The following is a 26563-nucleotide window of genomic DNA, read 5'->3' on the forward strand; positions in this document are numbered from 1 at the left end:
TTTCATTGCAGAAGTGCTTGTTTTATTTATGAAAATAAATTTGTTTTTGCTAATGTTTGGCGAACATCCCCTTACGCGCTTTACAGACTATCAGTTGTTCCGGACGACAGTGCTCGTGTCGAACATATTCCATATATTGTGCACATTATAAGTCCGAAGGCATAATCGATACTGCTGCATATTTATGGGATCGATAACACATTTACCGATTATTTAGTCATCGCCGACGAGTCGTATCGATCCGACACACTGTAAGATTCTTTACAAACACCGACATTCCGTCAGGAATAACTGATAATCTGTAAAGCGCATTAGACAAAGTGACTTTCAGAATAGTTGATTCTTTTATTGTGGCCAAGTAAAACGCGATTGCTTACATGTTTACTAATGTGAATACAAAAAATATAAATACTTCCCGTAATTTTTTACAACCAAAATCACATTGAATATAATGATGTTGAGTTATATGTTGGAATTCTGCTATATTCTGCTGATGTACCAGCGTCTATTGCGCTTTACAGACTATCAGTTATTCCGGACGGAATGTCGGTGTTTGTAAAGAATCTTACAGTGTGTCGGATCGATACGACTTGTCGGCGATGACTAAATAATCGGTAAATGTGTTATCGATCCCATAAACATGTAGCAGTATCGATTATGCCTTCGGACTTAACTTATAATGTGCACAATATATGGGATATGTTCGACACGAGCACTGTCGTCCGGAATAACTGATAGTCTGTAAAGCGCATATCAGACAGTGTGTTTAACCTTGATCAATGTCTTCAAAATATCTGAAAAATATCACTTTATTCCATTTGGAATGTCAAAAACAATATACCTTTCACAATTTTACGGCCGGTACTATGTTCGCTATTCGAGTTTAAAATCCCCTTATTTTCGCAATTACCTTTTCTAAAACAACCAAAATTATAAATGAAAACAAATATATTCCTGTTAAATCTTGACCAAATCTAGATGAAAAGAACAATGCGTATCAATTGAGTTAAATTATCTGCTTTTAATCGCGCTATTTTAATCAAGTAACCGAGGAAATTTCAACGCGAAAGCCGAACATAGTACCGACCTTTAAGTGTAATATCTATATTTTCAGCATTTAATTTTTGTTTTTTAAAATAATTTATAAGAAACCATTTGCGCTTCACAAAATATGAAAATGGCTGGCAGGGATGGTGGCATCGCTGGAAAACCACCTGAAATAAAAATTTTCAATGAACATTTTTTGCTTTTGGCAACACTACAGTTTTCTATTAAAGTTAATTTCCATAATTTGCGTAATTACGTTGCGTGCTAGTATAATTGGAGATTTTACAGTCTTATCAGATCGTGCTGCAGGTGTTGTTAATTCTGTTGATTAGAATGTTAGAATTTCATTAGTCGCAAGTATGAGCTGTGATTTCTCTTCGCAAAAAATAAATATTCGGATATTGTTTTTTGCAAAGTCGCGTGAACTATCTGGTGTGGATGAAGTTTCATATACGTTAGATTCTGGTAGTATAACTTCACTGGAATTATTGAACCGAATTAGCAGCCTATATAACTTGGAAGCAATAAAATCCCATATTGTATTGGCTGTCAATCAATCATATTGTGATATTGATCCAGTGGAGCAGTTGACCTTGAAAGAGGGTGATGAAATTGCTATTATTCCTCCCTTAAGTGGTGGCTAACAGTTAACATCAAATCACTTGAAGCCCTCCTTGGCAATCAGAATCATCGACATCACCAAAAGCACCAGACGAATATGAAAAACCACTTGCTACTTACACATGATTCCCTAGATGTTGGTTCAATCAGCACTTTAGTCTCTGATGGCTCCTGTGGAGCAATATCATTATTTGTGGGAACAACACGTGATAATTTCGAAGATAAGAAAGTTGTATCTTTAGAATATGAGGCATACGAACCCATGGCGTTAAAAGAAATGGAAAATATATGTCTTCAATTAAGACAACGTTGGCCAGACATTGTTAAAATTGCTATTTATCACCGACTGGGTTTGGTTCCCGTCAGTGAGGCTAGTGTTGTTATCGCTATATCATCTCCGCACCGCAAAACATCTTTAGATGCGGTGTCAGAGGCCATCGAAGAACTTAAGAAACGAGTACCTATTTGGAAAAAAGAAAAATACGATAGCGAGGAAGGCATGTGGAAGGAAAATAAAGAATGCCAGTGGCAGAGCAAAGAGAACAAGACGTAGCAGAAAAAAAACATACGAGTGCAATGTATTATGCATTGCAAACCTGTTATGTAGAACTGTGTTCGAATTGTTTATAGGGGTTGGTTTGTGCAATAAAATATATTTTGTTATACCAGCAGCATTTCATTAGTACCAGAAACACACTAATCTGGACGGGACGGTAGGGAAGTCAACCGTACAAAGTATAGAAAATAAAATTTGGGGACTGTCAAAGTCAAACTATTTTTTTGACAAGTTAAAATTAGGGTTGCCAAGTTTATTCGAAAAATCTATGTTCTAGATCATGACAAAGTTAAATAGGTAGTAATACATCTACAAAGGGGAGTCACCGTGGGCAATGGTTAAAACCCTGCCAACACTTTTGAATTTGACGGCACTTCTGAGAATCCTCACCACGTCCAAACCAGTCGCATACGATATCCAAAACTCTTCGGAAAAGCGCCGTCACTATTGAGAAGTTGTACCAAGCAAAGTTACTACATTAAAGCGTCGCATGAGTGCAATTATTGTGTGCCTTTTTATATACGTGTATATTCTGGGTTTCACATGAAAGACTTGCAGTGAATTGTTCCCGTAGGGGTTGTTCTGCATGCAACTTTTCACCTCACAGATGGGAGAACTTTGCACGGACAATTTTTTAATGGAATCTTCCATATTTGCAAAATGAAGGATTTAAAACCAAAGTAAATCGTTTTTTTTTTTGAATCTGTCATATGTTTTCTATGTGCTTCAGAAGTATTTGATGATAAAATAGCACGAAATACCTCTTAAGGTAGGTACTATGTTCGGTTTCCGAAGCGAAATCCCATACAAAACCAAAAATGGGAAAAACTACCGAAATATTTTTTCATTTATGGTACTTTGTTTTTTTTTCGAGTTGAAAAACTGACATAAAGTGCATAGTCCCTAATTAGGTCGGCTTTAAATCCTTCCATATGTTGAGATTAGTTAGTTTCAAAACATGGCGCCATTTGTAATGTGAGTTAAGAAATAATTGATTTATTCAAATGATTTGTGTTAAATTAGAATACAAAAGTGGTTCGCGTTGTTATTTAAAAATGCAATTCGATTGACGAAATAAAAATAACGGAGTGCTATATGTATATAACATATATAACAGCATCTGGTTCTGTAGCCGTTTCTGCCACAGTAGCATCTGCCCTCACATCCCTGACACCCACAATTGCAGCCACTACATCAGCTACAGTGAACAACTCCAACATAGCACCCTCAACACCTGCCACGACCACAGTGGCTGTGACCGCAAATATTGTATTGCAACAACCAAATACAACGGCCGCCCAAGTAGTGAGTGGTCCCATTGGGGTGGCAGCAAATACTACTCCAACATTAGCCACTATTACTAATTCTTCAAATGCAATATCGACTGTTGCTGCCGTTAGTAATACAAATGCAATACTAATGCAATGGTGGTTTCACAATCATCCACAATAGTATCACCAGCAGCTGGATCGAATGTTGTTGTTCCCACCACTACAATGGCTTTAGCAGGAGCTACCGTGGGACTTAAGTCTGGTCCAGATATTACAATGACATTGAACCGTATAAATACGGCAGAGAATGAAGTTGATGTGGAGGAATGTTTACCAGGTGATGTTGTTAAATTGTGATGTTGTTAAAACCAAAGTAAATCATTTATTTTGAATCTGTCATATGTTTTCTATGTGCTTCATAAGTATTTGATGATAAAATAGCACGAAATACCTCTTAAAAACAAAATTTAAAAATGTATCACAAATTGACCAAGATTTTCATTCCACTTGTTGCTAAAAACTGGTGGTTGTTTAAAAGCAGCTGATTTTATGTAAGTTCGAAATGACGGTGTTGCAAGATTTTGAGAAAGCGCATTGAAACTTTTATAATTGGGAAAAATAATGATATTGATTGTTATTTATTAACGAATTTTGTATGAATACGATTAGTCTTACATATTAAATAAAAATAAACTACTTTTTTGAAGCAAATAAAATAAATTAAAACAATAATTTTGATCCCAAAATTTCTATAAACGATTGGGCAACATTACTTCTGCAAAGCGTCGCACGCAGGAGTCAGTCAAGCATAATAAACTGCGGTAAGAGTTCTCGCCGTCGATACAAAAATATTTTCTTCACAAAATTATTTATTTTATTTACTAAAAAACTTAAAATACAAAATACAAAATACTGGACAATATTGAATTTGTAATTCGATGAAAACGAATTAATTTAATTTGTAATCGATTTTAGTGCGAACATAAAGATTATTTCTAAAGGTGGGTACTATGTTTGTTGGCACGAAAAAAACTTCACTTAACCATTCTTTCGCGTTGAAAAATGAGAGTGTTGACAATACATTTCGAACGAAGAAAACGGCTATTTTGGAGCTATTCCGCGTTTATTTCTCCTCAATTTAATTGACAACATCGCCAAATGTCATACTATTTTTACTTATACATACGCAGCAGCTGATTGTTTACATACACGCATTCATGATAATTGTTTTGAAAAGTGTTTTTCTACCAGTTTTTGGATTGTTTTGCAAAAAAATCTCATACAGCACTGGACACTAATAATTGTTAAGAATAAAGCTCCAGCCGCTCTACTCCTGGTGTCTTACCACATTCTGCAACAGCTTTTACAACATGTGGTACATTGTCTTCTTCAGCTTTTCCAAATGGATACCGTCAATTTGTAACGCACATCAAAAAAACATATAATTCCGGTGTTATGCTAACTTTTACATCATGCGCAGCAATGGACTCATTCATCAACAAACTTAATTCGTTGGTGTCCACAATATCTACACAATCGCATTGCAATACCATGCTGTTGCCGCCTCACTAGCAATTTCAAATCCAGTGGTCACCACCACGGCTCCCACAAAGGATAATAACGCCATTTCATTTGCCAATGTTGTTACATCGGGGGAACAACCAACTTAAGCCCATAACTCAAGTTCAAGGGTAGTCCCTAAGCCAAAGTCACTGTTCCCGACTTATATTTCGTCACAAAGGGATGTTAGTATTCTATACCAGACTCTTCGTTGACTGAAATTAATACATTGAGAAGCAATTGGCTGGTTTACTGAAGGATGTTATACTCTCCCAATGTATAAGTTCCAATAACTATTTCAGTCACGTTATGAAATTCAACCAGTGTTTTGAATTGATAAAATGCAAGAATGCCGCTAACTGAAATTTAAAAGCCACAACGAAATTAAATCGTTTCATTCCAGCCTATCGCAATCATTTTGGACAAATGATGAATACAAGAAAATTATTTTGCTATTTAAATAAAAATTATTTAATTATTTGCTATAAACATTTATTTTGGATATAACTTTGTTCAGAAAAATTTACTAATTTTATATTAAAAAGTATAAAACGTATAAGACCACCCAATTACTTATACCCCGGTATATAAAAATAAAACAAGTTCGATTATAATTTTATTATGATTTTTTATTAATTTGTACATTTATACACTAATTAAAGACCCTAGAACACAATGTTTTCTTTTCTGGATTATCAGCTTTCTTTCATTAATATTGTTATATTTAAAAATTTTTAATTATCATTTCTCATATTTAGCTTTCATGTTGTTTCCATTAAAAATTAAAATTGCATTAACATTTCTTTTGTTCAGTTCTCATTCATTTACGCCTCTTACACACAAAAAACGAGCTCGCTTAACAAATAGAAAAGGGAGCAATTACGAGGAGCGGTAAAATAATAAAAAAAAAAAAAATACAATTCATTTCTTTGTAAAAAATGGGTGTTGAATGTAGAAGCACTGGGTTTACAGAGATAAGACGAAATCGTTTTTAAGCATATTTTAAAAAAGAAATCTTCATCGATTACATCTGCAGTATTATGACAACTAGCTTCTTCTACTTCTTCGTGTTCTGTGCAAACATTATGTAGCATAACATTAGTCAATTCTAAATTAGCAGGGGATGATGATAAATGGTGGCCTGGTTGTATCTCTACAATATGACGCTGATGGAATGCTATTGTTGCTGATGGCTGAAGCGATGATGGTACTGTTGTAATAGGCGGAGTTTCCAACGGGCACCGGTCGCCGATTGGAAACTCCTAGAAGACATTCCTTAGGGGTAAAATTTCACCCGGCCACTTCTTCGCCAGCAAAATCCAATTTAACAACATCACCTGGTAAACATTCCTCCACATCAACTTCATTCTCTGCCGTATTTATACGGTTCAATGTCATTGTAATATCTGGACCAGACTTAAGTCCCACGGTAGCTCCTGCTAAAGCCATTGTAGTGGTGGGAACAACAACATTCGATGATGATTGTGAAACCACCATTGCATTAGTATTGCATTTGTATTACTAACGGCAGCAACAGTCGATATTGCATTTGAAGAATTAGTAATAGTGGCTAATGTTGGAGTAGTATTTGCTGCCACCCCAATGGGACCACTCACTACTTGGGCGGCCGTTGTATTTGGTTGTTGCAATACAATATTTGCGGTCACAGCCACTGTGGTCGTGGCAGTGTTGAGGGTGCTATGTTGGAGTTGTTCACTGTAGCTGATGTAGTGGCTGCAATTGTGGGTGTCAGGGATGTGAGGGCAGATGCTACTGTGGCAGAAACGGCTACAGAACCAGATGCTGTTATATATGTTATATACATATAGCACTCCGTTATTTTTATTTCGTCAATCTAATTGCATTTTTAAATAACAACGCGAACCACTTTTGTATTCTAATTTAACACAAATCATTTGAATAAATCAATTATTTCTTAATTCACATTACAAATGGCGCCATGTTTTGGAACTAACTAATCTCAACATATGGAAGGATTTAAAGCCGACCTAATTAGGGACTATGCTCTTTATGTCAGTTTTTCAACTCGAAAAAAACAAAGTACCACAAATGAAAAAATATTTCGGTAGTTTTTCGCATTTTTGGTTTTGTATGGGATTTCGCTTCGGAAACCGAACATAGTACCTACCTTAACGGCGTTAAAAGTTTTTGCGCATCGTCTTAAATCTTCAAATTAGTAGCTCGGCTCTTAACTCTTACAAAAGTAAACAAAAGATAATTGCCTTTGAACCCGTGTTTCAGAAAATGAGTTTCTTCGTGTACAATTAACCATTAACAAAAAAGAAGCATACATTTTGTATTTTTTTTCCAAAATTTTTGAAAAATACTTAGTTTATGACAGCAATTTAAACAACTTGTTTACTTTTTCTTCTGCAAACCATATGATTTGCAGATTTTCATTTTTTGGTAGGCGAATTCGAAAAATCTTATTTCACGGGAAACACAGAACAACCAAAAAAATTTTGAGGGGAAATGAATGTGAGAGGTGAAATTTATATGACGGGAAATCCAGAACATACCCGATAAATTTAGAACGACTCCAATAAGATCCCCTTCAAACTGTTAGAAAAAGTGAATTTTCCGATAGTTTTTAAAGGAATCATTGTAGTCAAGTAAAACACGATTATTTGAATGTTTATTCATTTGAATAAAAATTTATAAATTCTTCCATGTATAATATTTATACGACTAAAACACATTTAACATAAAGGGCGGTACTCTGTTCGGTTTTCGCGTTGAAACTCCATACAAAATTAAAAAATGCGAAAAACTAGCGAAATTTTTCCAATTGTGGTACTTTGTTTTTTTTTCGAGTTTATTTATTAAAACTATTTGTGTGGGTTTATAACACAAATACGGTTTATATTTTTGTTCCGAAACTATACAAAGGATCAAAGGAGTAGCAGATCAATTGCCCAAGGAAAATAAAATGTTAATTTTGTAATAGCAAGCAGCAACCACCAACTTAATTCAATATAGCTCCCTGTACAATAGCGCTCCAAGTTACCTAAATAAACACCGCTTTCTATGTGCGAAATAATGGTTTCTATAAAATTTTTTCGCACCCTGCCAACATTTTTTGAATTTGGGGGCGCTTCTGAGAATCCCCACTACGTCGAAAACAGTCGTATACGATATCCAAAACTCCTCGGAAAAGCGCCGCCACTATTGAGAAGTTGTACCACGCCAAGTTACTACAAAAAAGTATCGCATGAGTGCAATTATTAGGTGCCTTTTTTAATAAATTTAGAACGACGCCAATAAGAGCCCCTTCAAACAATCAGAAAAAGTGAATTTTAAGATAAGGTGGGTATTAAGTTCGAGTTTAAGGTGGGTATTAAGTTCGAGTTTTTTCACTAAAGTGAAAACTATATCAGTAAAAAAATGCATAAAATTATACATATTTGTTGCAGATTTCATTATAACTTGATGGGGAATAGCCCAAAGCAAGTTTTCACAAAGTGTGTATTCCTCAAAAAGTGTTATTAAAGAAAAGTAATCGTGAAAAAATGACGATTTTAGCGGCTAAACTCGAACTTAATACTCACCTTTAGCCGCTAAAAACATGATTTTTTCACGATTACTTTTCTTTAATAATCCATTTTAAGGAATACAAACTTTGTGAAAATTTGCTTTGGGCTTTTCCCCATCAAGTTGTAATAAAATTTGCAACAAATATGTATAATTTCATGCATTTTTCTTACTGATTTAGTTTTCACTTTAGCAATTTTAGCGGCTAAACTCGAACTTAATACTCACCTATAGTTGTAAAAGAATCATTGTGGTCAAGTAAAACCCGATTGTTTAGATGATTTTTAATTTTATTAAACATTTATAAATTCTCATAAATATAACATTTATACGACTATCACATCACATTTAACATATTTTTATGCATTAATAAAAGATTGATGTTGAGTTACAAGTTGCAAGTTACATGTTGTAGCGTCTATCAGCCAGTGCTTTTATTCCCAATGGAGGCAGCGTGCCTGGAAAAATATTTGAAAAACTATCACTTTATTCCATTTGGAAAGTCAAAAATTGTTCACCAATATACCTTCCACAATTTTAAGCGAAATAACTATGTTTTTAGCACTTCATTATCATTTTTATTTAAATAAAATATAAGAAGCTAGTTGTGCTTGGTGTTTCACAAAATATAAAATGGCTCTTGTAACAATAGTGATGGCAAAATACTTCCATGTTCATTTTGTACTTTTTGATATATTTACCCCATCACAGTTGGCGATAGTTGCAGTGTCACTTACGAGTCTGTGATAGCGATGAGGATGAAATGGAACGTTGAAATGCTGGCAGGGCAATAATGAACATAGTACCGGCCTTAATGTAAAACATTAATAAAATACATAATGATGTTGAGTTTCACGTTGCAATTCTGCTGATGTACCAGCGTCTATCAGCCAGTGTGTTTATTCTTAATGCGAGGCTGCTAGTTGCGCTTGGTGTTTCACAAAATATATAAAATGGCTCTTGTGACAACAGTGATGGCAAAATACTTTCATGTACATTTTGTACTTTTTGATACATTTCCCCATCACACATGGCGATAGTTGTAGTGTCACTTACGAGTCTGTGGTAGTGATGCGGATGAAATGGAACTTTGAAATGCTGGCAGGGTATATGTAGTTATTTTTTGGAACCATTTTCTATTGGCCTGTAGGCTTGTTTATTTTTACAATAAATATAAAAGTAATCGTGAATTTTGCGCGATAATGCCAACTCTTTACTGTCCTTTAACAGGAATATGTTTGCTTTCATGTATACTTTGGATTATTTCAGAAAAAGCTATCGCGAAAATGATGTGATTTTCAACTCCAAAACCGAACCGGCCTTTAGGGGGGTTCACATTCTAAAATTGAGGGAAATAGTTTTTTTTAATCGAAAATATCATCCCATTGTGCACTAAGCAATTGGTTACTTTATGTATTGAATATTCGATAAATATTCTGATGTACTACAACACTAACGTAAACACAGAAAATTGACAGAAAAACTACCACCAACATTTCTTCCCGGCTTGGAATCAATACTCACGAAAACATTTATAAAAAGAATAATTTAAAATTTTCAATAACCACTGGAGATTTGAATAATGTCACGTAGTGTCAGAGCCGAAACCCGCAGCCGTGCAAAAGATGATATCAAACGAGTAATGCAAGCTGTCGACAAGCCACGACATTGGGAAAAGAAGTGGGTGACAATCAATGACACTACAATGAAGATTTTCAAATGGGTTCCTATATCCAATAATGATAAAAAGAAACACAACAGTCTCAGCAAAAGTGATAAGGAAAATATACAAAAAGGAACACCCACCCCACCACAAATGACCTCGAGTTACGGCTTAACAGCAGATGATTCCAATACCTGTGAGTGAATAAGACATGACGAATAAGCTCCACGCCAATATTCTCTTATTCTACCCAAAATGTTTGATGTTTTTATACATTTTTATTATAGAAAAAAAAAAACAAATTGACTTAATTTTTTTATTGATATAATTACAAATATCTTATTTCCTATTTTGAAGGTTTTTCCGTGGTCAGTGATTCTCAGGGTGCAGATTTTGTAAGCAGTATGCCATTTTCGGAGGACTCCAATTCACAAGGTAGCGAGGGTCCCGTCAAGAGAATAAAAACATCCGACTAAATATACACACACATAAATTGTATTTTGTACAAACTTTGGATATTTTAACACTACTTTAGTTATTTTATGGTTTTAAGTGTATTCTGTATGTTTAGAAATAGTAATAATTATGGTACACATTTGATCTGTGTTTTTGAGTAATTTATTATGGTTTACTAAAGACTTTTGTAATGGACTTTTTCACTCCATCTGGTCTGAAAGGATCGTGAAATTAGTCTACGAAGCTTTAATGACTATATAATAAAAAAATGTAAGTGGTATCGTCTTGATATTGACGGTTTATGTTTGGTTAGGATTGGAGAATTTCCTCATTGTCCAGTAACATTTTGGTCATGCCAATACCGGTTTATATAAATACCATCTGCTATAGGAGGCAAACCTAGAATGTATATCCAAACTCCTGCACAATTCCCCACAAAACTTTGAGATGTCTTCAGCAACTTCATGTTACCATCCCAGCTTGGGCCTTCCTCCGACAAATGGTTGGTAATCAAATGATTTTTTACAGGAACATCTTTCCATTCAAGCCCCAGCCGGCCTGATGTATAGAATAAATATCGATTTAATGCTGATTTAACTCGTGTTTCTTGTAACCTATATTTTATTCAAATCAATTTGATCTACTATCTTTTTTTAACAATTCGTTCGAACATTCCAAGTTCTGGCTCATTTGAGTTTTTATGAACCAAAGTCATGGGTTGTAATTTTTGCAGAGTATTTTCATTTACCTTGTTTGCCTTGATTCTGGAAGAAAAAAGGCTAAAGCGGGACTTTCGTAGACTCAGATCTGATAGCACGCTCTACGGGCTTCAACTAGGAGGATGCAGTCCAGATGATAAAAGCCGCCAAGAACACAAGGGCAATTGAATCGCAGGTTCTGGATTGGAAAATATGGTTACAGATGTCTTCTATTATCTCTGTATGGCTCAGAATCCTCAAAATGTAAGATATCTGGAGAAGTAAGGAAGATATTCTTAGCATTAGGATCTTCTTTTTCCTGGACTTTTTCCATTCCCGGGAAGACGTAAAATCAGGAGATCGGCCTATACCAAGAAATCGGAAATACCAAAACATAAACCGATACACACCATCTTCAGCACACTTATGTGTGGACCTAAAATATCTCTAGATTTCCAATGTCAGGTAAATCGGATAAAAATTGCGGTGTCTAGACGCTCAAGAAAAAAAATCGGGAGATCGGGCTATATGGGTGCTATATCAAACCTTTGACTTTGAATCAGGAGATCGGTCTATACCAAGAGATCGGAAATACCAAAACATAAACCGATACACACCATCTTCAGCACACTTATGTGTGGACCTAAAATACCTCTAGATTTCCAATGTCAGGCAAATCGGATAAAAATTGCGGTGTCTAGACGCTCAAGAAAAAAAAAATCGGGAGATCGGGCTATATGGGTGCTATATCAAACCTTTGACCCATACACAACATATTCGGCACACTTATTTATGAACCCAAAATATCTATAGATTTTGAATTTCTGGCAAATCGAATAAAAATTGCGGTGTCTAAAGGGTGATACGGTCAAAATTTGGTCAATATAAACTTGACGTATTTCTTTCAATTTTGCATTTAAAAAACCTGAACACCCCTCATTTTGAAGGTGTGTGTGTGTAGAATGTTGCTCCTATTTTGATTTTGGAATTCACTCTTCATTTGTCAAAATGCCGTCCAAGCAAGAAGAGCAGCGTATCAAAATTTTGCTCGCGCATCGCGAAAATCCGAGCTACTCGCACGCAAAGCTGGTAAAATCGTTAAAAGTTGCCAAATCAACCGTTACAATGTAATTAAAGTGTTTGGGGAACGTTTGTCGACAGCCAGGAAGTCTGGATCGGGGGGAAATAGAAAACCGGAAGCCGCTGAGGCGACAAAGAGAGTTGCCGGTAGTTCCAAACGAAACCCTAACCTCTCTCTCCGAGATGCCGCAAATAAGCTGGGTGTATCGTCTACAACCGTGCATCGAGCCAAAAAACAAGCCGGACTATCGACTTACAAGAAGGTAGTGACTCCAAATCGCGATGATAAACAAGAACCCTCCCAACACGCCAGAGCTCCGCCCAATTGAGAAATACTGGGCTATTGTCAAGCGGAACCTAAAGAAGATCAAAAAACTGCTAAGGACGAGCAGCAGTTCAAGGCAAACTGGATTTCTGCGGCGAAGAAGGTGGACAAGGTGGCTGTATAAAGTCTGATGGCAGGTGTCAAGCGAGAGGCCCGGCAATTCGGATTTGGAAAAGCGAAAGCCTAACTGAATATTTTTCCTGAACTTTATACTAATTGAACTTGAAAAAGAAATTTAATTTGATTTTTTAAATAAACGATTTCACAGATTTACACGCGTTTTCCCTTGACCAAATTTTGACCGTATCACCCTTTAGAAGCCCAAAAAATCAAATCAGGAGATCGGTCTGTATGGGGCAATATTCAAGTTTCAAGTTTGTTTATCTATAGTTTCACATACAAAAGATTACAATCTCATAAATACAGTATATGATTCAAGATGATTAAACATAATATTTAGGATATCATAAAACGAAATAAGGCTTAATAATATTAATTAGATATAAAAAGAAAAACATAATAAAAAATGAAAGCGAAAATAATTTAACAATAAAAATTGCGATAAACAGAAAAAAAATGAAACAAAATAAAATGTAATGAAATATATAGAGAACAAATAAAATAAATTGCGTTATAATAAATGAAAGCGAAAATAATTTAACAATAAAAATTGCGATAAACAGAAAAAAATTAAACATAATAAAATGTAATGTAATATAAAGAACAAATAAAATAAGAAAATAAATTGCGTTATTCGGCGTTTAAACAATGCTTAATAAGGGCTGTTTTGAACTGAATTGGGTTGTTTAGGTTTTGTATTTGTGCAGGAAGAGAGTTCCATAGACGGGATGTGTTGAGGAAAAATTGCCACGCAGAGACCAGAAGTTGATGTCGCATAGGAATAACCAGTAAACCACTATTACTACTTCCAAATTTCAGTTTGCTGTAGAGGTATTCAGGTGTTTTGATATATATATTAGTTTGTGCATTAACAGAAGCGACTTTTTATTCAGATAATCCTCAAACCCGATACCATACAAATTTTTTATGATAATCTGAACAACTTTCAAATCTTCTTAGGCCGTATACGTATCTAAGTATTGCTTTATATGCGACGTTCAGGCGATGTTTGCTTCTAGCGTCGCATTTAGAAAATAATTCACTTCCGTACAATAGTACTGCCATCAGATAAGATTTAACTAGTAGGCTTCGAATATGTAGTGGTCATGGTCATTCCATGTCAGGGTTTTATTGAAAATGATTTCCAAGTTTTTAGCGTTTGATACCAGTACAATAATTTCCGATTTTACTAGATGTTCTCTCAAATCAATATCGCTTGTTCGCCCGTTTAGTACAGTAACAAAATTGGGTTTTTAGGGTTTATATATATTTGATTTGCAGCTGCCCAAGAATTAATAGCTTCCAAGTCTTTGTTAAGCTTATCCACTCCATCAAAATGTGTACCAAATCACACCATATACGGCACACTTTTGGGCCCAAAAAAACTCTATATTTTGAAATTCAAGCAAATCGGATAAGAATTCGCTCAAGAAGTCAAATCGGGAGATCGGGCTATATCCATACACACCATATTATATATGGACCCAAAATACTTCTAGATTTTGAATTTCAGGCAAATCGGATAAAAAATAAATTAAAATATTAATTTAAAATTTTAATATTAAAAATAATAATTTTTAATTATGTATCTGAAAATAAATATTTAATTATAAATATTATAATATTTACTTTATTGAACTTATCGATACATTGTATTTCTTTCGTATTGAATAAATGATATGCTGCAAGTCTTAAAATTTCTGCACGAGTCTCTGCCATGCTTGCTTCGACAGGCAAGGGTATGTTTGGCAGTAGAGTTCGAATTAATAGTTCCTTTAAGTGTTCCGTTCCGCAGTGGAAGCCACCGTTGTGCAATGGTTAGCATGGCCGTCTTGCACGTCCCACTTTCTACCATACACCAAAAAGTTCTTTCAGCTGTTGATTATACTCTCTCAGTAATGGTGAAGACATTTCTGAGTGTTTCAAAGCTCCTCTTAGTAGTTTCACAGCAATGTGGGGAGCCGTTCGGTCTGTGCTATAAAAAGGTGGTCCCTTGTCATTGAGGTAAATATAGAATCGTGCAGCACTCACTGATAAGAGAGAAGTTCACCATTGTGATGTCACAATGGGCTGAATAGTCTAAGTGAGCCTGAAATTTCGGGCTGCCACTATAGCTAACCTAACTTAACCTTGTTCCGTTTCGCAATAAGAACTGGTTCCTCCTTCAGGACTAAGATCGTATTTTTAAGGCTTTTGTTCACCTAAAGAATTTTCCTATTCTGGATATCTCAGAATATTTATTGCCTGTTGTCAAATGATGATTGGCAGCTAGAAAATTCTTTAACGAAGACAATGAAGGGGTCAATTTCCATTCAAGATCAAAAACATTTAATTGAATAATTGGATTTTGTTTTTTATTAAATTTACTATTACTATTAAATTATTTTTTTTTATCAAAGAATGACCTTAAAGGGATTCATTTAGATGACATAACAAAATACAATTATTGTCCATATCAACAAAACGAATATAAAATTTCTTAAACTATACATTCATAGTTATGCAACACAAGCGCCATATACTTTTTTTGTGACTATTGTGTTGTATATAATGACATTTTCATTAGTAATGCACACACACAAGATAAAATTTATTACTTCTCGTTTGACTGCGGCATATAGAGCATTGCGAAAATATCATAACATCAAAGAAAACAATGTTTTGTAAAATGTAAAACTGTTGTTGATTTATAATTTCTTGTTTTTTTTGAACTTTGCATTCTAATCTTAATTAACAACAATCAATAATTTATATATAATTAAATATATATATATATATATATATGTATATACGGGATAGGCAGATTATACATAAATAACAAAATAGGATTTCTTTTAATGATTAAATTGATATCAATAGGATCACACATTTAAAGGAAACAGAAAAGAAAAACTAAACTCACAGAGGTATAAAAAATATCAATGAGCGGGAAGGGAATATTTCGTTTAAGGAAAAATATCGTGATGCTTAACTCATTCCCAGTAGCATACAAAAAAAACATATGAACAAAATACAAAATTTACTTGTATTTCTTCATAAACTCAACATGGAATTTTTGGAATTTGTTCATCATGTCTTTCAATACATCGGTTTGAGGCAAAATGGTACTACGGTAGTGATAAGTTCCAGGTCTTTGGCCAAAACCGGTACCGGCAACAATACAGATACCTGAAAAAATATGAAACATTGAGTTAATAATGTACAGTTTTAGAAGAAAAAAAATATTAATTAAATATTAATTCTACCAAAAATGGTACATTTTTTAGTGTTTGTATGTTAGACTGTTAGAATTTTTGATGTTTTGCTGGATTTTACAAACAAAAATTTCTATAGAAATAAACTTTTGACAAAAGTTTCTATAGAAATAAAATGTTGACAAAATTTTCTATAGAAATAACATTTTGACAAAAGTTTCTATAGAAATAAAATTTTGACAAAAATTTCTATAGAAATACAATTTTGACAAAAATTTCTATAGAAATAAAATTTTGACAAGAATTTCTATAAAAATAAAATGTTGACAAAAATTTCTATAGAAATAAAATTTTGACAAAATTTTCTATAGAACATTTTTTTGTTTGGTAGTTGTTTTGGTATAATTTTTCTCTAGATTTTGGTAAATTATTTTTGGCTCGAGTGGCAACCGTGATTATGCAGCCATAGTTAGTTTCGCAACCTGCCAACAGACACCTCTATCGTAAAGCTTGATATTTTTGAGGTTATACATATTCAGAACCTTTTCACATACGAGCGCTATTTGTGCGGTTTACAGCAACTTAAAAGATTCTTCTCGCCCAAAAATTGGAATTAAAGGAATTAAAAAATAATCGGACAAAATGTTCACGATATTTTCGTCCGATTATTTTTTAAAAAGATTTACTTAACAACAGTGCATCGATGAACTTAATTCAATTTTTGGGCGATGAAGCTCTGTCAAATACCAGTGTTTATCGATACAAAGCCACCATGGTGCAATGATTAGCATGTCCGCCTTGCATACAAGATTAGGTTAGGTGGCAGCCCGATGTATCAGGCTCACCTAGACTATTCAGTCCATTGTGACACATTGGTGAACTTCTCTCTTATCACTGAGTGCTGCCCGATTCCATGTTAAGCTCAATGACAAGGGACTTCCTTTTATAGCCGAGTCCGAACGGCGTTTCACATTGCACTTAGAGAAGCTTTGAAATCCTCAGATGTCACCAGCATTACTGAGGTGGGATAATCCACCGCTGAAAAACTTTTTGGTGTTCGGTCGAAGCAGGAATCGAACCCACGACCTTGTGTATGCAAGGCGGGCATGCTAACCATTGCACCACGGTGACTCCCTCCGCCTTGCATACAAAGGGTAGCGGGTTCAATCCCTGCTTTGGATTATTCCCAAATGGTGGTGACATTACTGAGTGTTTCTAGGCTTCTCTAAGTGGTTTCACTGCAATGTGAAACACCGTTCGGACTCGGCTATAAAAGAGGTCCCTTGTCATTGAGCTAAACATGGAATCGGGTAGCACTCAGCGATAAGAAAGAAATTCACCAACAACTGCGGTATCACAATGATCTGAATAGTCTAAGTGAGTCTGAAATGTCGGGCTGCCACAATACCTAACCTAACTTATCGATGGTCGCAGTTAACTTCACGACAAATTTCGTGAAGGTCGTCCAAAATCAGTTGTTGATGTGGAAAGCATTGATACTGTGCACAAACTGATATTGCCAGAACGCCATGTGACCTATCGTACGATTGAGACAACCATAAGTATTAGTGGGACCAACATTCAATCAATATTGCATGAATATTTCGCCGTCAAAAAAAAAATTGTTCACAATTTGTCAATCGCTCAAAAAAGGCTCGTGTCAATTGGTCGAAAGAAAAGTTTAAGAAATAGGATAGCGATCACAGTTGTCACTCGTGCCAAAAATAATCTACCAAAATTTGAAGAAAATTTTACCAAAAATTTGCCAAATTTAAAAAATTTTATTATTTGATAAAAATTTTGCCAACATTTTATTTCTATAGAAAATTTTGTCAAAATTTACCAGAATTGTCTACAGAAAATTTTGTCAAAAAATGTTTTCTATAAAAAATTTTGTCAAAATTTTCTTCTATAGAAAATTTTGTCAAATTTTTTTTCTACAGAAAATTTTGTCAAAAATTGTTTTCTATAAAAAATTTTGTCAAAATTTTCTTCTATAGAAAATTTAGTGTATTAGTTTCTTCTTTTTATCTTTACACCAAATTCGACTGATGGACTTTGCAGGATATTTAAAATCGTTTATAGATGTTGGTCAAATTTGACTAAATTATGACTCGAAAAGTGGGGTTTAGTACAATTTCAATAATTTTGATTGAAGCTTTAAATAAAAAAATAAATATTACATTTGCGTTCCTACAATTTTTCTTTCAATTGCCCTGCAATCTTAGTGACGAATATTTACAATATCTCTAATTGAGAAAAGCTGTTAACTCTCTCAGATTCAGCGTAACAAGAATAGGAAAAATAGAGCGCTTTGAAACTTCATTTTGAACACACAGTGAAATAAATGGTCACTAAAAATTACCAGTAGCTTCCAAAAGTTCTGTTGCGTAGAAAACATCGGCAGCCATATTTTTAGCCTTGGCAGCTTCAACAGCTTTAGGTGGAATTTCGACTTGAGGGAAAACATACATAGCTCCTTGAACTTTGTTAACCTTATAACCCTCAAAGCTGGAAAGAGTTTTGTGGACCAATTCAGCGCGTTCCTTTAAGGCTCCCAAAATACCATTTCTTTCTTTCATATATTTATCGTATGAGGGCTCTCCTGGCTTTGGTGGATTTACCTACAACACAAAAATGAAGTCGTTTATTTAATTTTGTATCAATTTTCGCCATAACATTACATACCAAGGCACTGACAGCCACTTGACCAGCAGTGGTGCCACACAGACTAGCTGTGATCGATTTGGTTAACATAGCCATAACTTGGGGACACATATTTATAATTTCCATATAGCCACCACGAATACCACATTCACCCAAATATCCCTTTGAGGTGGACATAAAGCTAGCCAATTCCATTTCGCTGTAGGGTGAACCCATTTCGGTCAATACCTTCTTGAATGAGAAGAATTTCGATTCTTTTGCGTAGATGTTGTCCTGATACACTTCATCGGCCAAAATGAAGAGTTTATTTTTATGGGCAAACTTAATAATTTCTTCAATATTATCTCTGGTCAATACTTGACCGGTGGGATTGCCAGGATTAATGACAACAATAGCGCGGGGATTACAAGTCTTTTTGGCTTCATCATAGGAACGTTGCAATTCTTTGGTTGATAAACTCCAGCCAGTCTCTTCTTCTAGGTAGTAATCGACTTTGGTCATACCATATTCAGCAATTGTGGCCGAATACAAAGGATATTGAGGAATTGGGACCATAATACCGGGAGCTTTGCCACCAACTTTACATCTGTTGCAATAATATGTAAATGTAATATTTTCGGTCAAAAATATAGAAATATCCAAATTAAAATGGAAAACTTACCTCAACAAGGATAAAACACTCTTGATACCAGGAGAAGCACCTGCAGTAAGGAAAACATTATGCCAATCGCAAGGTACTCCATCACGAGCAGAAATGAAGTCAGCTACTTGACGACGAATAACCTCTATGCCAGCCGAGTCTGTGTAAGAGCCTACTGATCCACCTTGGCAGCCTTCCAATACGGCCTTAGCACGGGCCTTAACATCTTCGGGATAATTGGGGGATTTGATCAATTCGGGATCAAAAGTCAAATTTAAAAGCTGTTTCGGAACAGAAATTAAGAAAGGTTAGCAAAAATTGGCACTTATTGTGAAGTACAAAAAATTTTCTATAGAAATAAAATTCTGTCAAAATTTTCTATAGAAATAAAATTCTGACAAAATTTTCTATAAAAATAAAATTCTGGCAAAATTTTGTATAGAAATAAAATTTTGACAAAACGTTCTATAGAAATAAAATTTTGACAAAACGTTCTATAGAAATAAAATTTTGACAAAATTTTCTATAGAAATAAAATTTTGACAACATTTTCTGTAGAAATAAAATTTTGACAAAATTTTCTTTAGAAATAAAATTTTGACAACATTTTCTATAGAAATAAAATTTTGACAAAATTTTCTATGGAAATAAAATTTTGACAAAATTTTCTATAGAAATAAAATGTTGACAAAATTTTCTATAGAAATAAAATTTTGACAAAATTTTCTATAGAAATAAAATTTTGACAAAATTTTCTATAGAAATAAAATTTTGACAAAATTTTCTATAGAAATAAAATTTTGACAAAATTTTCTATAGAAATAAAATTTTGACAAAATTTTCTATAGAAATAAAATTCTGAAAAAATTTCCTATAGAAATAAAATTTTGAAAAAAATTTTCTTTGACAAAATTTTCTATAGAAATAAAATTTTGAGAACATTTTCTATAGAAATAAAATGTTGACAAAATTTTCTATAGAAATAAAATTCTGACAAAATTTTCTATAGAAATAAAATTCTGAAAAAATTTCCTATAGAAATAAAATTTTGAAAAAAATTTTCTTTGGCAAAATTTTCTATAGAAATAAAATTTTGACAAAATATTGTATAGAAATAAAATTTTGACAAAATATTGTATAGAAATAAAATTTTGACAAAATATTGTATAGAAATAAAATGTTGACAAAATTTTCTATAGAAATAAAATTTTGACAAAATTTTCTATAGAAATAAAATTTTGACAAAATTTTCTATAGAAATAAAATTTTGACAAAATTTTCTATAGAAATAAAACTTTAACAAAATTTTCTATAGAAATAAAATGTTGACAAAATTTTCTATAGAAATAAAATTTTGAGAAAATTTTCTATAGAAATAAAATTTTGAGAAAATTTTCTATAGAAATAAAATTTTGACAAAATTTTCTCGAGTGACAACCGTGCCACCATTGCTATTGTAGAGCTAAACACTTTGTGTCCTACATTTTAATATTATCAATTTAGTTTGTGTCTACTGAAAAATTTATTGCAAATTGAATGATTGTTTAAATTAATAAATGTTTTCACACATCTCGTTTGGGTTCAATTAAAATTAAATCTCATTTCGTATTGTTCGAATATCTGATTGTTTGATATATGGTCTAGTATTTTTTTTGTACTTACTTGTCTAAGGAAAGTAATAGGTTTTTGTCCCATAGCATGACAATCGCCAATGTTTGCACGGATGACATAATCAAAAGGCTTTTTAACACCCTGGAAAAAGAGAACATATTTATCTTCAATATAATATAGAATAATGGAAAATTTGTTATGACAGTCGTCAATTTATTATGTGTTGATTGTGATGGAAATATGTATGTATGTATGTATGTATAAGTTTTATGGACGATTTAATTTGAAATTCCGATTAAACCCAATTCTCTTTCAAAATTGTGACAGTTTGGCTGATATGTATTGCAACCAACTCTAGGTTGCTATCATTTCGAAATCGCTCGCTATTTCAGTAACAGTTAATCTTATTGCTTACTAGCTTACAAGCGTTTTATGTAGTGTGATTACGTTATATTTGGCTGGAAAACCACAAGTGGCTATCGTTAATTGCCTTCAGGATTTAAATGAGAATAAATCTCGCACCATTGTTCTTTACCGCGATAATGACAGTGTTGCATCGTGTCTAAAAAGTGGACGACAAAATGGTAACAACACCAGAACTGATCCAAAAAATGAAGTCCAGATTTGATCGAAAACTACGCAGCAGTTATAGAGAACTTGCTGGTGAGATGATGTGTTGATTGAGAATGAGGCTTGGACTAAAACCATTGAAGTTCCAAAAAGTGCAAAAGCTCTCCGAAGTTAGAGTGGCAAGAGCTAAGGAGTTGAGAATGGCTTAAAAAGGAGGTTCCTTCCGTCATTTTTACCACACAATGGTCTCCAAAATATCCGGATCTCTTTCCGTTGGGCTTTTAAGCATGGGGCATATGAAAAAATACAAAAGTGTCGATCATTTTAAGACGGCGCTATGCCGCAATGAGTAAAATATCGCAGAGCCACTTTCGATCAGCGTGTGATGACTTTGTCGCCCATTTGAAGGCCATAATCATTGCCCTATCTAGACATTTTTAACCAAGGGGGCTATAGCCCCCCTATCTATACCACAGTAACAATATATAATGGAAAATCATATATAGTTTTCACATTCTAGGGGGGGCTAAGCCCTCCCCCCAGAGGCCTTACTACGTTTATGGCCTTAATTCGTTCCCAAGGTAGTCAATTCGAAAAATTTAAATTGATTCAAAATTTGATGTTAATTCCATTACATATTGGGGCACTTTTGGACATCTACCTTTAATACCATGGTGAATAAACAAATCCGATACGGTCAATCAAATTTCAATAGAATATAAGATAAAGTGGGTGCATGTCGAAACAAGCTAACATATCGGAAGTCGACTATGCAAACACCGACTACATAAAGCACATGTAAACAAATAATTTTTAGAAAAATAATTTGATCCACATAGTGGCTCTATTTGCATCATTGTTGAACCGACTCAGAGCAATATTTTGGGCAAAAGATTGCCATAACTTTTAGATTACTTCCTAACATCATGTTTATCAATTACATCTCATTATAAGGTATAGACTATTTGATGTTGACCATAGTTGGTTGAATATTGTTTATAAATGATGGCAGTAGGAATTTAAAATTGATAATCGAATGCAACAGAAAAAAATTATTAACAAAATATGCTTAAATAACTTTCAAATAACCTTAGAAACCAAAGAAACCGACTTCTTAGCGAAAATACTCATTTCACTCTTTTGAATAACAACGATAATTGATAGAATGTGCGAAAATCTTCAGTGTGTTATTTGATGAAAGAGCGGAAGAACAGAGAAAAAAATATTTTTTTTTTTCAATTTAAATCTGGATTGACTTAAAAAATTAATTACCGTTTGATATTTATATCGAATTTTTGGTTTAAATCCACTGCACAGAAATTTTTTTCTGATTCAATCATGAGACTAATTGGTCCAATAAATTTTTAATTGAAATGCTATAACTGTGATTTATCAGTTTCAATTGGGCATAAAAAATACTTGATTAAAAAATTAATTGATTTCATTAGCAAATTTTAATTAATTTTTTATTTTTTAATTGATTCAATTAATAATTTAATTGGTGTTGATTGCAGAACTCAATTTAATTAAACGTAACTAAAAACGTAATTAAAAACGTAACTAGTTTCATTCACTGTCTTAGTTTTCCGAGTATAATTAAAAAGTTAATTGTATCAATTTTTTATATGTTTAAAAGCCCTTGTTTACTTGGTCAAAACTTTCTGTTCCTTTCACGTTTTGGTTAGCTAATTGGATGCAATGTTAAAAACATCGTTTTTGGCACCTGAAAGAACGGTTGATGTGTTCAGAATGCATATTTTGGAGTTACTTCAATCAGAGTGGGTAAATTGGTTCAAACGTAATGCAAAAGTGTATAGATCTTAAAAAAAAAAAAAACTATTTTCTGTGAATACAATTTGTTTTTGTTATGTAATTCCGAAATCGAGCTACCAACATTTGGAGAAATTTCTACCAAAAAACTACCAAACAAAAAAATCGTCTATAAAAAATATTGTCAAAATTGTATTTCTACAGAAAATTTAGTCAAAGTTGTATTTCTATAGAAAACTTTGTCAACATTTTATTTCTATAGAAAATTTTGTCAAAATTTTATTTCTATAGAAAATTTGGTCAAAATTTTATGTCTATAGAAAATGTTGTCACAATTTTATTTCAATAGAAAATTTTGTCAAAATTTTATATCTATAGAAAATTTTGTCAAATTTTTATATCTATAATAAATTTTGTCAAAATTTTTTTTCTATAGAAAATTTTGTCAAAAATCTATTTTTTATAGAACCAACCAACATTTGGAGAAAATTCTACCAAAAAACTACCAAAAAAAAATCGTCTATAAAAAATTTTGTCAAAATTGTATTTCTATAGAAAATTTAGTCAAAGTTGTATTTATATAGAAAACTTTGTCAACATTTTATTTCTATAGAAAATTTTGTCAAAATTTTATTTCTATAGAAAATTTTGTCAAAATTTTATGTCTATAGAAAATGTTGTCAAAATTTTATGTCTATTGAAAATTTTGTCAAAATTTTATTTCTATAGAAAATTTTGTCAAAATTTTATTTCTATAGAAAATTTTGTCAAAATTTTATTTCTATAGAAAATTTTGTCAAAATTTTATATCTATAGAAAATTTTGTCAAATTTTTATATCTATAGAAAATTTTGTCAAATTTTTATATCTATAATAAATTTTGTCAAAATTTTGTTTCTATAGAAAATTTTGTCAAATGTTTTTTCTATAGAAAATTTTGTCAAAATTTTATTTCTATAGAAAATTTTGTCAAAATTTTATTTCTATAGAAAATTTTGTCAAAATTTTATTTCAATAGAAAATTTTGTCAAAATTTTATATCTATAGAAAATTTTGTCAAAATTTTATATCTATAGAAAATTTTGTCAAAATTTTATATCTATAGAAAATTTTGTCAAAATTCTATTTCTATAGAAAATTTTGTCAAAATTTTATTTCAATAGAAAATTTTGTCAAAATTTTATTTCAATAGAAAATTTTGTCAATCTATAGAAAATTTTTATATCTATAGAAAATTTTGTCAAATTTTTATATATATAATAAATTTTGTCAAAAATTTTTTTTCTATAGAAAATTTTGTCAAAATTCTATTTCTATAGAAAATTTTGTCAAAATTTTATTTCTATAGAAAATGTTGTCAAAATTTTATTTCTATAGAAAATTTGTCAACATTTTATTTCTATAGAAAATGTTGTCAAAAGTTTATTTCTATCGAAAATATGGTCAAAATTTTATTTCCATAGAAAATTTTATCAAAATGTTATTTCTACCCGAGTAAAAATCGAGTGATCCAATTTCATACGATTAGATTTGACTAGATCCGAAAAATGGTAAGATCTAATCATATCTAATTACTATGGAATTAGATCTGATCAGATCTCAATATTGGCCTAGATCTAATGTCTTTGATATAATTATATCTATCCCTACATATAGTTGGTTCTGATGTAATATCTCGTCATATTGAAATTATATATAATTATATCTTATTTTGTGTAATCATATCTGGGTAAATCTGCTTAGATCTAAAGGGGCCAATTTTGAGATCTAATCATATCTAATTAGATCCCCCAATTTTTACACGGGTAAAGAAAATTTTATCAAAATTTTATTTCTATAGAAAATTTTGTCAAAATTTTATATATATATAATAAATTTTGTCAAATTTTTTTTCTTTATAAAATTTTGTGAAAATTTTATTTCTATAGAAAATTTTGTCAAAATTTTATTTCTATAGAAAATTTTGTCAAAATTTTATTTCTATAGAAAAGTTTGTCAAAATTTTATTTCCATAGAAAATATTTTTAAAATTTTATTTCTATAGAAAATTTTGTCAAAATTTTATTGCTATAGCAAATTTTGTCAAAATTTTATTGCTATCGAAAATTTTGTCAAAATTTTATTTCTATAGAAAAATTTGCCAAAATTTTATCTTTATAGAAAATTTTGTCACAATTGTATTTCTAAAAAAATATTGTCAACATTTTTCTTCTATAGAAAATTTTGTCAAAATTTTATTTCTATAGAAAATTTTCTCAAAACTTTATTTCAATAGAAAATTTTGTTAAAGTTTTATTTCTATAGAAAATTTTGTGAAAAGTTTATTTCTATAGAAAATTTTGTCAAATTTTTATTTCTGTAGAAAATTTTGTAAAATTTTTATTTCTATAGGAAAAAGTTTTATTTTTATAGAAAAGTTTATCAAAATTTTATTTCTATAGAAAATTTTGTCAAAATTTTATTTTTTTATAATCAATTTGGTCAAATTTTTTTTATAGAAAATGGTGTGAAAATTTTATTTCTATAGAAAATTTTGTCAAAATTTTATTTCTATAGAAAATTTTGTCAAAATTTTATTTCTATAGAAAATTTTGTCAAAATTTTATTGCTATAGAAAATTTTGTCAAAATTTTATTTCTATAGAAAAATTTGCCAAAATTTTATCTTTATAGAAAAATTTGTCAAATTTTTATCTTTATAGAAAAATTTGTCAAATTTTTATCTTTATAGAAAAATTTGTCAAATTTTTATTTCTATAGAAATTTTTGTCAAAATTTTATTTTTATAGAAAATTTTGTCAAAATTTTATTTCTATAGAAAATTTTTTCTAAATTTTATTTCTATAGAAAATTTTGTCTAAATTTTATTTCTATAGAGAATTTTGTCAAAATTTTATTTCTCTAGAAAATGTTGTCAAAATTTTATTTCTATAGAAAATTTTGTCACAATTTTATTTCTGTGGAAAATTTTGTCAAAATTTTATTTCTATAGAAAATTTTATTGCTATAGAAAATTTTGTCAAAATTTTATTTCTATAGAAAAATTTGTCAACATTTTACTTCTATAGAAAATTTTGTCAAAATTTTATTTCTATAGAAAAATTTGCTAAAATTTTATCTTTATAGAAAATTTTGTCAGAATTTTATTTCTATAAAAAAAATT

At 31.7% G+C, this 26563-nt stretch overlaps 4 protein-coding genes across 5 annotated transcripts in view; 3 read left to right on the top strand and 1 right to left on the bottom strand.

The window, feature by feature from the left end:
* Positions 1–1308: 1308 nt before the first annotated feature.
* Mocs2A (Molybdenum cofactor synthesis 2A) lies at positions 1309–1764 on the top strand. The gene has a single exon (XM_075300265.1). It carries the CDS (start codon positions 1407–1409, stop codon positions 1689–1691), a length of 285 nt encoding a protein of 94 aa, XP_075156380.1. The 5' UTR covers positions 1309–1406; the 3' UTR covers positions 1692–1764.
* A 1-nt stretch (position 1765) lies between these two features.
* On the top strand, positions 1766–2336 carry Mocs2B (Molybdenum cofactor synthesis 2B). The gene has a single exon (XM_075300264.1). It carries the CDS (start codon positions 1766–1768, stop codon positions 2219–2221), a length of 456 nt encoding a protein of 151 aa, XP_075156379.1. The 3' UTR covers positions 2222–2336.
* Positions 2337–10058: 7722 nt separating this feature from the next.
* Positions 10059–11015, top strand: BCL7-like (chromatin remodeling complex subunit BCL7B-like protein). The gene is made up of 2 exons (XM_075302198.1): positions 10059–10466; positions 10628–11015. The coding sequence occupies exons 1-2, from the start codon at positions 10190–10192 to the stop codon at positions 10744–10746; spliced, it is 396 nt and encodes a 131-aa protein (XP_075158313.1). The 5' UTR covers positions 10059–10189; the 3' UTR covers positions 10747–11015.
* Positions 11016–15276: 4261 nt separating this feature from the next.
* The window catches only part of LOC142231560 (alanine aminotransferase 1), a 63953-nt gene continuing 52666 nt past the window's right edge, over positions 15277–26563 (bottom strand). For both annotated transcript variants that reach the window (XM_075302196.1, XM_075302197.1), the window contains exons 3-7: positions 21113–21202; positions 19472–19731; positions 18832–19396; positions 18509–18767; positions 15277–16117 (exon numbers count right to left, since the gene is read on the bottom strand). In XM_075302196.1, coding sequence (XP_075158311.1) covers positions 15969–16117; positions 18509–18767; positions 18832–19396; positions 19472–19731; positions 21113–21202 — 1323 coding nt within the window. In that variant the 3' untranslated portion in view covers positions 15277–15968. The remainder of the gene's footprint in view (positions 16118–18508; positions 18768–18831; positions 19397–19471; positions 19732–21112; positions 21203–26563) is intronic.

The sequence above is a fragment of the Haematobia irritans genome, chromosome 3 (assembly GCF_050003625.1).
Source record: "Haematobia irritans isolate KBUSLIRL chromosome 3, ASM5000362v1, whole genome shotgun sequence".
In the NCBI taxonomy this organism is placed as follows: domain Eukaryota; kingdom Metazoa; phylum Arthropoda; class Insecta; order Diptera; family Muscidae; genus Haematobia; species Haematobia irritans.

Excerpts from the sequence above, each read along its gene's own strand:
- BCL7-like (XM_075302198.1), top strand. The coding sequence starts at position 10,190 with ATGTCACGTAGTGTCAGAGCCGAAACCCGCAGCCGTGCAAAAGATGAT. Across the intron at positions 10,467-10,627 it reads AGCAGATGATTCCAATACCT|GTTTTTCCGTGGTCAGTGAT; the intron begins GTGAGTGAATAA and ends CCTATTTTGAAG.
- Mocs2A (XM_075300265.1), top strand. The coding sequence starts at position 1,407 with ATGAGCTGTGATTTCTCTTCGCAAAAAATAAATATTCGGATATTGTTT.
- Mocs2B (XM_075300264.1), top strand. The coding sequence starts at position 1,766 with ATGAAAAACCACTTGCTACTTACACATGATTCCCTAGATGTTGGTTCA.